The following is a 13961-nucleotide window of genomic DNA, read 5'->3' as shown; positions in this document are numbered from 1 at the left end:
GTGTGCATTGCATTTAATTTTGGCACTAATTACCCTCCATACATGAACAGGGACGGACGAACAGACGCTCCGGTTTATAGCCGCGAGGATGGAGCACGACCTCCTCTTCACCGGCTTAAGAGGCTCGGCGCTTGACGGTTACCAGTAAGTACAGTAGCTAACGTTGGCCACAGCTGTGCTACTCAGTCAGCGATCATACAGCCAGCCATTGTTGTGTGAACGCTAAGGAATAGCACAGTCAACTTCATTCTAATAGAATCAGCCCTGTGTCATGTATAGTTAGGTTAACAAACAGGACTGTACATTCATGTGATCATATCAGTGCAGACTGGGTGTAACATTGAACCCAGTTACATGCCTATCTGAGTACCAGTTACATGCCCAACTGAGTATTAACATACCGTAAAGAGTATCAATCAGCCTATTGAAACCAATGGATGGAACGGCCAGCAATCAAGAGTATTGATGTTATTCTCTACATCCCAAAATGTGTCAATTGACTCATATGGTCACCCACAGGCTTCATTGTGTGTGTCCGTGTTCTCCAACAGGGTGGTCTTAAGAGAGATTGGGCTTGATGGCATGCTTACAAATGCCCAAGCCAAGAAAAAATGGGAAAACCTGAAGAAAATATACAGGGTGAAGAAATACACGTTACCCACTGATATTAATGGGTCATAGGAAGCTGTAGCCCTATCTATGGGGATTAATTTCACACTAGTGGTTGTGGCAAGGCTATTCCTGTAGCACTGTGGTGTCTTGGGTGTTCCTTTAGCATGATTGTCAGTATACTATTGTATATTATGTGTGCATCCTCATCATCACTTTCTGCAAGTGTACCGCTGTCACAAACTTCATTTCACCCTCTGCCCAGAAATGACAGACATCTCATATAATTTTATCTGATCTTTGCCACACAGGAGCTCCTGAACCCCCGGACAGGGAGCGGAACACAGGGGAGACTTTCAGCCGCCACCTGGCCGTACTTCGAGGCCATGCACGAGGCTCTGGGGCAGAGGGAATCCATCACACCGGTGAACACCATCTCCAGTGCGGTGGAGTCGGGCGACTCAGACGATGATGTTCACCGGTCCCCTGCCCCAGAGTCCTCCAGCCTCTCCTCCGGCCCACCTGACCCTCCCACCCCCTCCAGCCCCTCTGGGCCCTCCTCTGGCCCCTCACGCCCCTCTACCTCTGGCCCCTACGCCTCTTCCACAGGTCCATCCACCCAGCAGCCTGTGGGTGTGAAGAGGAAAAGAAAGGCCAACCATCTAGACCCACCTGACCTCCTCAGGGAGTTGATGCAGCAACAGGAGAGGAGGCAGGTGGAGCTAGATGGGAGGCAGGCGGCGCGGCAGGCAGAGCTGGACCGGAGGCACGCAGAGCAGGAGAGGCAGCTGAGGGAGACGGAAGCGGAGGATGGGAGGCGGTTCGACCGCCTACTCAACATACTGGACAAGTGGGCAGGGAATAAATAGGCCCCCAAATATTCCTTTATTTCCTTTGTATTTGCTAGTATTGTGCCACATGTTTTATTGTCTTGCTTTTATTACTCATTCATATTTTGACCTTTTGGACCAAGGGAGGCTTCATTTAATAAACACATGTTGCACCACATCTGTGTCAGTGCAGTTTTATGGTATTGCCACCTCTTGCATGATCCTTGCAAATGATTGCTCAGAGGGGGGATGTGGGAGTGCCATGGAAATGTTTTCATTCTGTATAGATTCTGATTTGATATGTCACTGTACATGTGCAGCAATGAAGAAATTAGGAGCATCTACATGGATGTGAACATGAAATGGATGAAGAGTTCCTTAGCAAAAACAGTAGTGGGTTTGGTCATATCATGTTTCCCTTTTTTACAGTCAAGACTTACAATTCACCGTTTCCAAGTAAAGCCTGAATACTCCCAAGTTTGGCTTTGACTTGGGACAAATGACCTATGTGATCATGACTGCCTTGACAACGCACACACAAGAGTCGTAGGCAGTGATGTGGTTAAACATGGCTTTATTTGCACAGAACAGAAAGGGAAGACATGGATGATGCAAGTGTAACAGATGTACTGTAGTTGTGGGAGACCTGGGATGCCGATGCCAGGTGAAACAAGTGCAATTCCCCCACACTTACTGGAATTATCCCAGTTTGATCAGCAAGAGTTACACAAGTACCTGTTTAGTGGATAGGATTGTTGGCCCTATGCACCCATTTAACCTCTGGGGTGAGGTGGTCCAATTGGTCTGGCCTCTACCCTTTGATCTGGCCAGCATGGGTGACCCTGGCACAGCTCTCTGGGTCACTGAGGCACGCAAGCCACCACCCCACGACAAGGGATGGACCGTGTGGTGGAAAATAGTCATGTGGTCTGTGACAAATGTTAACTGCATGGACTGTTCAGAACTGAAATATGACATCTCCCCCCCCCCCACAAAAAAGGATCAGTCCCATTATGCATCTAAAGTGAAAAACCGCTAATCAGTCCCATCATGCCTCAACTGAAAATCATCCATCTTGTGGGAATAAGAAAACTGAAGGGAAAAAAGAGGCCACCAACAAAATGAAGACTCAACTCCTGCAGTAGTCATGGTGGGCTAACAGGTCCAGCAGGTTCTGGGGTGCGGACACCTGGGCACACAGCCTCTCCCTGATGTGGGCCCCACTCCTCTCCTGGGTCAGCTCCTGGACAAGTGGCGCAGGGGGACCAGGTTGTTCCAGGTCATCCTCAGGCAGCTCCATGATGTCCCCATGGCTGAGGCAGATGTTGTGGAGGACTGTGCAGGCCAGGACAACATCGGAGCAGAAGCCTACCCTCACCTCCAGCGCCTTAAAAAAGATGGAGCGCCAACGAGCCTTCATCATTCCAAAGCTCCTCTCGATGATGTGGCGTCCTCTGGAGTGCGCCACGTTGAATCTTTCCTGCACCCTGCCTTGCACAGGACGCCTGTACGGCGTCACAATGGAGATGGGCTGCTCCAGGCAAGGGTAGCCTCCATCTCCCAGCAGGAAGTAGCCAGGTGGGGGGTACAGGGAGTGGGTGTACACCGGGCTGTTGCGCAGGATGCGCGTGTCATGCACCGACCCTGGATAGCCCACAAACACATCCAGGAACCTCCCGCTGCTGTCGCAGATGGCCTGGAGCTGGATGGAGTAGAACTGCTTGTAATTAAAGTAGTCTACCTTGTTCCGCTTTGGGGGCTTGATGCGAATGTGGCATCCATCGATGGCCCCCACTGCCCTGGTGAAGGCCCCATGGCGGGCCAGCCGGCCGAATCCCTGACCCACTGTGTCAAGGGTGTCTGGGGGGGGGGAAGCAGATGATCTTGGACCTGGCCTTTCGGACCCTCTTGCCGATCCTGTGCACCACTCTGTGGATGGTGCTCTTGGGGATGTCAAAGGCCCGCGCCGTCACCCGGTAGGACGCTGCATGGGCCAGCCAGAAGATGAACACCAGCACTTCCAGGTTGTGTCCCCAGCCATGGTCCTTCTCCTGGTGCAGGAGGCCCAGTACACCATTGAAGGCCTGTCGAGACAACCTGAAGTCAGGCCTCATGTCTCTCTCAGGGTCCAGGTAGAACCTCAGGGCAGGCGCCAGCCTGTTTAGCCTGGTGTATGGGCCGCGTGGGTGGGCCTGGGGGTGCAAGAGAGTAATATGTAAGTGAGTGAGTGAGTGAGTGGACAGGGATTTCAGATGCTGCATATCACACACATGCAATCAAGGGGTTGTGGCCTATTATCTATCAATCAATCAAACAAACCAACTTTATAAAGCACTTTTCCCATTTACACTGAATTGTTACAGTGCCTGCATCACCTTTTTTCCCTAGATATGATGTTGGGTTAACTAGGACAGTAGTTCAATGTGTAGTTGTTAATTACCTGTATTCCAGTCACCATGGCCAGTAACTGGCCAACACAAGCAGTGTTTGCCAGTTGGCCATTACTTTCCTCCGCAGAATTGATGTGGATCCTTCTGCGCCTCCTCAAACGCTGCCTCCGTCGCAGATGCTGAAGGAGATAAAGAACAATACCGAGTCCCTGCATCTTTAAATCTGATGTCAGTCATGTGCCCCGCTGGAAGTGCTGTCCCATACCTTTTATTCAATTCAGCGCCCTTGCACCCTCTGGCCCTTCCAGCTGACGTCAATTAAGTGCTCAGGCCTCAGGCCACAAGTGCGAGGGGCCGCAAGTGCGGTTTGCGCACTCAGATTGGGATTCAGCTATTGGATGTCTTCCTCATTTCAATCCCAAATAGCTTTGATGAATTTCGGGGGATATTATGGGAAAGAAAATGAGCTCGTGACCCTCTTCTTGGGGTTTTCAGGCTTTTTCCGCACATTTAGCTTCGATGAATTTCGGGGGATATATGTGAGGAATTAGTCTCTTGTTTTTCACCAACTCTGGTCTTTTCTTTACTCTCTGGGGTGTTTTGGCTTGTTCTATATTTAGACACTTCAAAACTTAATTTAGATCAGGTTTATATATTGGAACCAATATTTATACCTCTGTCATTTAATCCAATGGGAAGCTTACTTGAAGGGTCCTGTACAACATAACAATATCCAACCTAGTGCCACAGACTGAAGAACGGAGCTGACAGTATAAAAGGAACCCGTCACACCTCAAGATGACCAGAAGACTACTGGAGCCATGGAGGAAGCATGCACAAGAAGTCCCAGCCACCTTCACTTAGAAGCACAGTGTAACAATTGGCTTTCGCTATACTTTATTCCCTTAAGGCAGGGGTGTCAAACTCATTTTGCTTCAGGGGCCACATAGAGCCCAATCTGATCTCAAGTGGGCCGGGCCAGTAAAATAATAGCAAAATAACCTAGAAATAACGTCAACTCCAAATCTTTACCTTTGTTTTTCAATATTTCAATATTATGCCTTAATTTATCATTTAGCCTATATATGTGCATTATAACTCACAGATCACAGTGGATCTACAAAGGCACAAAACATTTATTCACAGATAGGCCTATGGAACTGAAAAAATGGCATTTCACTTTGATTAAAACAACTTGTTTATTTTAATGTACAGTAGATACATTTTCACATCTGACCACCTGAACTGACTCACCACACTATGCACAAACTAAAGTGGGAGCTATGAAGAACGTTATCACCCTGCCTTGTAAATGTATTAAATTTGTACATTTCAAAAACCCATAAAAGTGATAGCAGTGCATGAGCAATAGAGTTACACCAGACCAAACTATTTTGTGCTGAAGCTGCTGACTGATATTATACTGCACAATGTTCATGGTCTTTAAATATTACATTACCACAGTAAATGTTATTTTTAACAGAACTGTATTCTTCAGAGTGCTCTCATCAATTGCAACCGAAAATGCAACAAATGACTTGACTTTGTGATTCATTTGGCTGTCCAAGTCTGCCGAGAGATCTGAAATTCTATCTGCGACAGTGTTCCTCGTTAGGCTAATGTTGGCAAAGGCCTGTCGCTTTTCAGGGAACACGATTTCTGCAGCCTTCAGCATGCATGTTTTCACGAACTCGCCCTCAGAAAATGGCTTGGATCCTAACATTAACTCGTTAGCAATAAGGTAGCTAGCTTTCACCGCTGCATCACTGACCTCTCGGCTACGGGTAAAAACAGACTGCTGTTTCTTCAGACCCACTAACAATTCATTTATCTTCTCTATTCTCAGTTGTCCTCGCAAATGGTTGTATTTTTCACCATGATGAGTCTCATAGTGGCGTCGAAAATATTATATTCCTTGAGCACTGAAACTTGCTGATTACACACCAAGCACACAGGTTTCCCTTTCACTTCTGTGAATAAATAAGAATCAGTCCATTTTTCTTGGAAAACTCTGCACTCTGTGTCAACTTTTCTCCGTTTTGACAGACATTTTGGTAATGACGGTGCAACCGTGGGTAATTTTGACAACAAGAGCTTAATAACGATAAGGCAAGATTGCCAGATGATTCTGGGCGCGTTGCTGTCACGTGCTGTTTATTTCCGGATCTCTCGTTATGTCAGTGCGACCTCTGCTGGACAAATTTGGAATATCTGTTCCTTTTTATTAATTTTGGACGTCGTCTCGTGGGCCGGTTTGAACCATCTGGCGGGCCGGTTTTGGCCCGCGGGCCGTATGTTTGACACCCCTGCCTTAAGGGGAGACACGGTAGGTGAAAACATCGTTTTTCAACACCCTGGTCAAATTTGAGATTTTGTGCTAGTTTGCTTCCATAACATGTCTTCTTTCATACTAGTGGAAATAAAACATAAAAAATACGCATTTAGATGTTTATTTTACTTGTCTGTTTGCGTCTGTAGATTCTTCCTAAAATCACCAAAAGTTAGCATCTTTTCGCAACGTCTCGCAGCCTTTCTTTCGTCTGGACCGGGTCATGTCGGGTATCAGCGGATTCGTCTCTCTCTCTAACACAATGTTATCGCAACCAATCCTGAAAGTTTCATTTGTATCAGCAACCAATCGTGGAAATACAAAGGCGGGTTTGATGCTAACCGTGAAATCTCATTGGCTGTTGTTGATTTCTGAGAACGTGATTGGTTCAGCGCGTCATGTGACACGTTTCCACTTCCTGATATCTAATCCAAACAATGCCGTCTGTAAAGCGTTCTAAACGTAATAAGCAACAACGACAACAGTGTTTGCCCGCAAGGTTGAACAGAAAACAAGAGAAACTAAATGGAAAGGTTTACATTTATGAGATATAAAGTGCCTATTCGCGCAAGTTGTCATTAGCCGGTGCTAGCATGTCCAGTGAGCAGCAGGGAGATGGGGCTAGCGTTAGCATGTCCAGTGAGCAGCAGAGAGATGCGGCGCGTTTGAATGAGCTGATAACTGGGTTGATTTGTCCTAATTGTGCAGGAACTGGTCTTAAAATTAACATAGATCCTCAGAATAGTGGGTTATGTAGTACCTTGCTCTTAGAGTGCAGTCTTTGTGAGAAATGGCTATCGCAAAAGTGTCAACAACTAGGAATGATGTTGCATTTGATGTCAATGTGAGGATGGTCCTCTTAGCGCACGAGTTAGGGTTGGGGTATGCAGCTCTCCAAAAGATTAGTAAAGTGTTAGGGATCCCAGGGCTTCATCTGAAAACGTATCAGGAACATGACAGAGAGGGTGACAGGTAGGCTATTGAAACGTGTTCCCTCTTTCTCTTTCTCTCTCTCTCTCTCTCTAGCCAATATCAGAAGCCTATACATATGCACAGTAGTCTCCCTCTCTCTACCTGTGGCATTTCTACATGCATCCATAAACTGACCAAATAAACTGTTTTAATTTCAGTTGCTGAAATAGAGAGAGGTCTGGAGTCCTTGCACAGAAGCAGAGAGCAGATTAGGCAGGCATATGCAGATGTGGACCCAGAGGTAGGTAAGCTGACTGCCAATAAATGCAAAATGTTACAAAATTATTACAGTTATTGAGAATTATTAAAATAATTCTCAATAACCAGCGTTCAGTGGACAACATGAAGGCGGCAATATGGGGTAGTCCGCTTCACTGATGACAACCCCATGCGCACCAGGAACATATTGTGGTTTTAGGACAGTTTTATGGACTGCAGCTGAGTGGGATCTACAAACTAGCTGCTTAGAATAGTTTTGTAGACTGCAGCTGAGTGGGATCTACAAACCAGCTGCCTAGAACAGTTTTGTAGATAGCTAGTGTGGTGCCATCTGAGGAGTGACTCTGTAGACCTATGACGGCGTAGCCTGATGTCTCCTATGGTGTTGCTTTTGACGATGGTTATATCACTTGTTTGTTTGGCAATCTATATTTAGCTTCTATTGGTGTTTACCCTGCATTGTTTACCACATCTTGTCCTGTGTATTTATGAATCAGCTTACTCTTCATGTTCATTCATTCATTCATGTTTTCTCCATGTAAAACGCTTAAAAAAACACAAAAAGCTAGATAATCTGTTTTCTCATGCATGTCCTCGTCAAATGTGTCTATCTTTGTCCATGATCTGTTTAACAAAATAATACAAGCTTTCTAAAAGGGAATGTTCTCTTCCCTACTAACATTGTCTCGTCTCTAGTCTCGTCTTACTAACATCCCACTCGTGGGCTGTACCTTGACGTGGTGAGTGGGCTTCCAACTAAACAGGTCTTACTTCTCTATACAAAATGTCTACTCCTGGACTATTCTGAATCCACAACATGCTGTGTTATTCAGTTTTCTGTTTCTATGTGTTTTCAGATGTTGTGTAATGTTGTTACTAATGATGTGATTGGATATTGTGTTTGTCAATATTGGTTTACAATGCAAATGTATGTTTTTTTACAATACAAATTTTCAAAGCCCGTTTTCTCAAAATGAGTTATTTCTCATCTTAGGGACATCAAAACCACCACTTGAGTAGCACCTACATACACCTAACTTTCCAGTTTTGTTCCAATCCATATTCTGAGAGTTTGTCCAAGGGGGATTTTTTAAATTTCATTCATAGCCTGATTTATATAACAGTTTATCCCTAAAACATGGCGAAAATTGGTCTTTTTATGACTGTTGACAGTATTTTCTGATTTCTGAAGTGAAGAAAAGAGATATCAAAAATCCCCCTTGGACAAAGTTTGAATAGGGATATGTGAACAAAATGAAACAAGAATTTTGAATCTGGCTTGAACCAGTTAAAAAAAATGAATTCCTGAAATTATGCAAATTAGCGCATATTTAGCGCATATAATGCCTAATTTGCATATTTATCCATAAGATTTCAGAAAACTTGTAATACAAAAAAGATGCTCCTTAATGTACCTAACAAACTGGGGGAGTTTGATGGTGATACCTATTAAGGATTTTTTTTTTCCTATTCACCTGGGGTGTCTCCCCTTAAATTTAGCAAGTCCTTTATTTAAATGACGGACCCCACATTGTAAAAGGAGCTTCACACTTCTCAAGATGACCAGAAGACCAGTGGAACCATGGAGGAGACATGCACAAGAGATAGCCACCTTCACTTAGGAGTTCGATTATTGGCTTTCGCTTAATCTAATTCCGTTTCGTTCCGTTAAATCTAGCAGTAGTCGGAAATTGAAATGATTACTTTTAGGCTTTAAAATCTGATTTTAAAAGATTGTCAGCCCTCTTTATTAAATAAGAATAAGATCTCAGTTTCAATATTAGTTTATTTGCAACTGGAATGACTACAAAGGGACACCATTTCGACTTCTCAAACCATCGAATGGACATGGGGATGCCACTGAAGATCCAACCTCTCGTCACACGTGGAGAACCAGGAGCCAGTCAAGAGGACCAGCAGACCAGACCAGACCTCTCATCACACATGGAAACCCAGAAGCATGTCATGAAGACCAACGGACCGGATCCAACCTCTCATCACACACGGAGACCCAGGGACAACTCTAGATGACCATTGGACCAGACCCAACCTCTCATCACACATGGAGACCTAGGAGCAACTCATGAGGACCAGCAGACCTGGGCCGCGTTTCCCAGAGGCATCGTTAAGGCATCGTAGCGCTACGTGCTTCTTAAGAACGTCGTTAGCTCCACCTCTAGGTGGCGATGCGTTTCCCAGAACCTTCTTAAGCCAAGGTATACCTTGGCTACGAAGGGCTCTGGGAAACAGCTCCACCCAAGGTACATCGTAAATCGCCCTTACGATGTACCTTCCGAAGATACATCGTTAGCCTACCTTGCTACCTTGCCGAAGCGCTGTTTCCCAGAGCCTTCTTAGCCAAGGTATACCACAGCCAAGGGATATGTTACGAAGGGCGGTCTGAACCCATCGTTAGTGTACCTTGGCGATGCGCTCCGTTCATCCCGTCATAGTATTAGCTCGATTCGAGCTAAATTACACTTTTAAAAAGGAGAGTTGCAATACAGCGCACATCTATCTATCCTACCTGCGCGATTCACATCATTAGTGCACACAAAATACAAAGAACTTGAATGATGAACTAAATGTTATGGCGCCTACAGAACACATCATGGAAATGTTGTTTTGACTACTTTTATTGAGGCAAACGACATATAGGGACTATCCATAGCCTACTATAATCCACTCTGTGAACAACAACAACAACATTTTCCCATGTAAAGGGATAATCAAGATGCCTTGTCTGGCTGTCATCATACTATGTCAGATAGCCTACCGAAAGATATCCTGGCGAATTGATTCACCTACTTAGACCCACAGTAGGGTAGGCACAGGTGGAATTGATCTCATCAATCAGTTTCCTTCTATTTAAGTGTGTCACAAGCAACTTGTGCTTCAGGTAGACATCATGGCTGCATTGCAAAGGATCATTGTGCTCAACCAGAGGAACCAACGGCGACGCCGTCCGCGTAGCGATTTGGTTCATGTGAACCATCACATCCGCACAAATCTCTGCCCTCTGGATGTCCTCTCGGACCGTGCCATCATAGCCAAGTACCGGCTACCACGTGCGGAAATCCAGAGCCTGCTGGAGATTGTGCGACCCCACATCACCAGGGCCACCAGGTGCAACTTTGCCCTCAGCCCCGAGGTACAGCTCCTGGCAGCCCTACGGTTCTACGCCGTGGGCAGTTTCCTGGAGGTGGTGGGAGATGGACTGGGGCTGAGTAAGGCTTCGGTGTCCCGGAGCGTGGAGGCTGTCACTAATGTCCTCGTGCGTCATGCGCGCACGCATCTCAGTATGCCGGCGACGAGGGAGGACACACTGGCGCGACACCGGGCGTTCCACGCCGTGGCGGGCATCCCCCAGGTGATTGGCCTCGTGGATGGGACCCTGATCCCTGTCACCAACCCGTCCATGTGGGACCAGGCCTTCATCTGCCGGAAGGGGTACCCGGCCATAAACACTCAAGTGGTAGTGGACCACAACGGGCTGTATATGGACGTCGTCGCCAAGTGGCCAGGCAGCACCCACGACAGCTTCATCTGGGCCAACTCGGGTGTGGGACAGAAGGCTGCCAGAGGGGAGTATGGTAGGGGTGTGTTCCTTGGGGACAGTGGCTACCCTCTCCGAACCCACCTCATCACCCCTGTGGCGGATCCCCTGACCCCAGCTGAGCGGGACTTCAACTCCGCCCACTGCCGCACCAGGAGCTTGGTGGAGCGCACCATTGGCCGGTGGAAACTTCGGTTCCGGTGCATCCATCGGTCTTCAGGGGGGCTGAAGTTAAGACCTGCGAAGTGTTGCGCTGTCATCGTGGTCACAGCAATGCTGCACAACATCCGGGCACGAGCAGGTCTGATGGCGGAGGAGGAGGATGGTGATGATGACGACGGCGGTTACATCCCTCTGCCTGAGCGTGCAGCGCTTTACAACGCGGGTTTCCAGGCCAGGCAGGACATCATCAACATTTTTGCCTGAACCCCCTTTCCCCCCCCCCCCAGGTGTGCCTCCATGACCTTGAAGGCTATACCGGCGGGCAGGCTTCGGGGTAGAGGTCCCTCCCGTGTGTTGCAACCCCAGGTAGGCTAAGTGTGTATCTTGTACACTGTCTATTCCCATTCTGCATGCATTCCATTCAATGTCGCTAAATTATTTCCCCTCCCTTCCTTGCAGATGATCCAGAGGCCTGAGGCACACTGCACACACTCACCACACCCCACCCACCCACCACACTACATACTCACACTACACACACTCACCACACCCCACCCACCCACCACACTACATACTCACACTACACACACTCACCACACCCCACCCACCACACTACACTGCACACTCACACCACATGCACTCACCACACCACTCATCCTCCATGACCTTGAAGGCTATACCGGCGGGGGGGTAACCCCCCAGCAGGTGCAACCATGCCGGGCAGGCTTCGGGGTAGAGGTCCTTCCTATGTGTTGCTACCTTGTCGTGGTGGGAAGGCTTGTGTGTCCATGACCATGAAGGCTATACCGGCGGGGGGGGTCACCCCCCCAGCAGGTTCAACCATGCCGGGCAGGTTTCAGGTAGAGGCCAGACGAAAAGCAACACCTGGCCCTCCAGGTTGGGGGTTGGGCGTGGGGCTAACAACCCCACCCCGGAAAAGGACAACCTGTTCCAGCATTTACACCAAACACATCTTGAATCTCAAGAATAAAATATGTCTGAACCCAAGTTATTAATTCTCTACTGCTCTTACTTCTAATGGTGCGGATGGTTTGTGGGGATGTGATGGTTCACATGAACCAAATCGCTACGCGGACGGCGTCGCAGTTGGTTCCTTTGGTTGAGCAAAATGATCCGTTGCAATGCAGCCATGATGTCTACCTGAAGCACGAGTTGCTTGTGACACACTTAAACAGAAGGGAACTCTGATTGATGAGATCAATTCCACCTGTGGCTACCCTACTGTGGGTCTAAGTGGGTGAATCAATTCGCCAGGATATCTTTCGGTAGGCTATCTGACATAGTATGATGACAGCCAGACAAGCCATGTCATCTGATTATCCCTTTACATGAGAAAATGTTGTTGTTGTTCACAGAGTTGATTATATTAGGCTATGGATAGTCCCTATATGTCATTTGCCTCAATAAAAGTAGTCAAAACAACATTTCCATTATGTGTTCTGTAGGCGCCATGACATTTTGTTCATCATTCAAGTTCTCTGTATTTTGTGTACACTAATGATGTGAATCGCGCAGGTAGGATAGATAGATGTGCGCTGTATTGCAACTCTCTTTTTTAAAAGTGTAATTTAGCTCGAATCGAGCTAAAACTATAACGGGTTGAACGGAGCGCATCGCCAAGGGACAGCTAACGATGGGGTCCGACCGCCCTTCGTAACGTATCCCTTGGCTGTGGTATACCTTGGCTAAGAAGGCTATTGTAATTTTTTAATTTTTACTTGTCAATAACCTCTAAAACGTTAATAAAACCATATGAGATAATCCCCTTTCAGGTTTCACATCAAAATAGATTACAACATAGCTCTCAATACACCTTTTAAGCCTTAAACTGTCTAATTGACCCTGAGGAACACACACTGGGACTTGATCACTCCTGGTGGGCCAGCCCAGACCGAGGGTGTATAGTTGTCTGGGTAACTACTGATGATTGTGTTCCAATATTTAGTTGTTATAATAAACTGTAGACCTTATTTCATAACATTCATAACAGGCCATTCATATTTTAGTTAGCAAAGTCATAATGTAAGGCTTAGTGGCCAAGTCTTTTAAATTAATATGTCGGCTTAACCTAAACCTTAATTGTAAACCAGACCTTAACCTTATAGGCTTTTTTAATCTAAACTCAACCCAATCCTTCGCTCTCACCCTAACCTTACTGGTCTTTATACCTAAACCTGACCCTAACCCCTGCTCTGACCTTAATTTACAGATTAATATACCTAAGCCTAACCCAAACCGTCAGGCGGTTACGGGGCCTGAGCCTCAATAAACATTTCCAAACCTAACCCACTGGAGCCTTGGTCATCTGATGTTCTGGGTCGTCCATTGCACCTCCCCCACACCCTTGAGTGGTGTTTCGTTCCTACCCGCTCGGCCTCGATGAATTTCGGGGGATGTGTTGGGATGGAATAACTTTATTTTCCCACATTGGACGTCTTCCTCGTTTCGATCCCAAATAGCTTCGATGAATTTCGGGGGATATTATGGGAATGAAATTGAGCTCCTTGTGACCCTCTTCTTGGGGTTTTCAGATTTTTTCCGCACATTTTGCTTCGATGAATTTCGGAGGATATACTGTGTGGAATTAGTCTCTTGTTTTTCACCAACTCTGGTCTTTTCTTTACTCTCTGGGGTGTTTTGGCTTGTTCTATATTTAGACACTTCAAAACTTAATTTAGATCAGGTTTATATATTGGAACCAATATTTATACCTCTGTCATTTAATCCAATGGGACGCTTACTTGAAGGGTCCTGTACTACATAACAATATCCAACCTAATGCCACAGACTGAAGAACGGAGCTGTCAGTATAAAAGGAACCCCTCACACCTCAAGATGACCAGAAGACTACTGGAGCCATGGAGGAAGCATGC

At 46.6% G+C, this 13961-nt stretch overlaps 1 protein-coding gene across 1 annotated transcript; it reads left to right on the top strand.

Annotated features, from left to right (window-relative positions):
* Positions 1-10257: 10257 nt before the first annotated feature.
* LOC311327783 (putative nuclease HARBI1) lies at positions 10258-11331 on the top strand (the record flags this gene model as incomplete). The annotated part of the gene is made up of 1 exon (XM_084460887.1): positions 10258-11331. One exon carries the CDS (start codon positions 10258-10260, stop codon positions 11329-11331), a length of 1074 nt encoding a protein of 357 aa, XP_084317013.1.
* Positions 11332-13961: the final 2630 nt, after the last annotated feature.

The sequence above is a fragment of the Borostomias antarcticus genome, assembly GCF_949987555.1.
Source record: "Borostomias antarcticus genome assembly, chromosome: 34".
In the NCBI taxonomy this organism is placed as follows: Eukaryota; Metazoa; Chordata; class Actinopteri; order Stomiiformes; family Stomiidae; genus Borostomias; species Borostomias antarcticus.
Note: the sequence above shows the minus strand (reverse complement) of the source record. Positions and strands in the feature narration are given on the sequence as shown.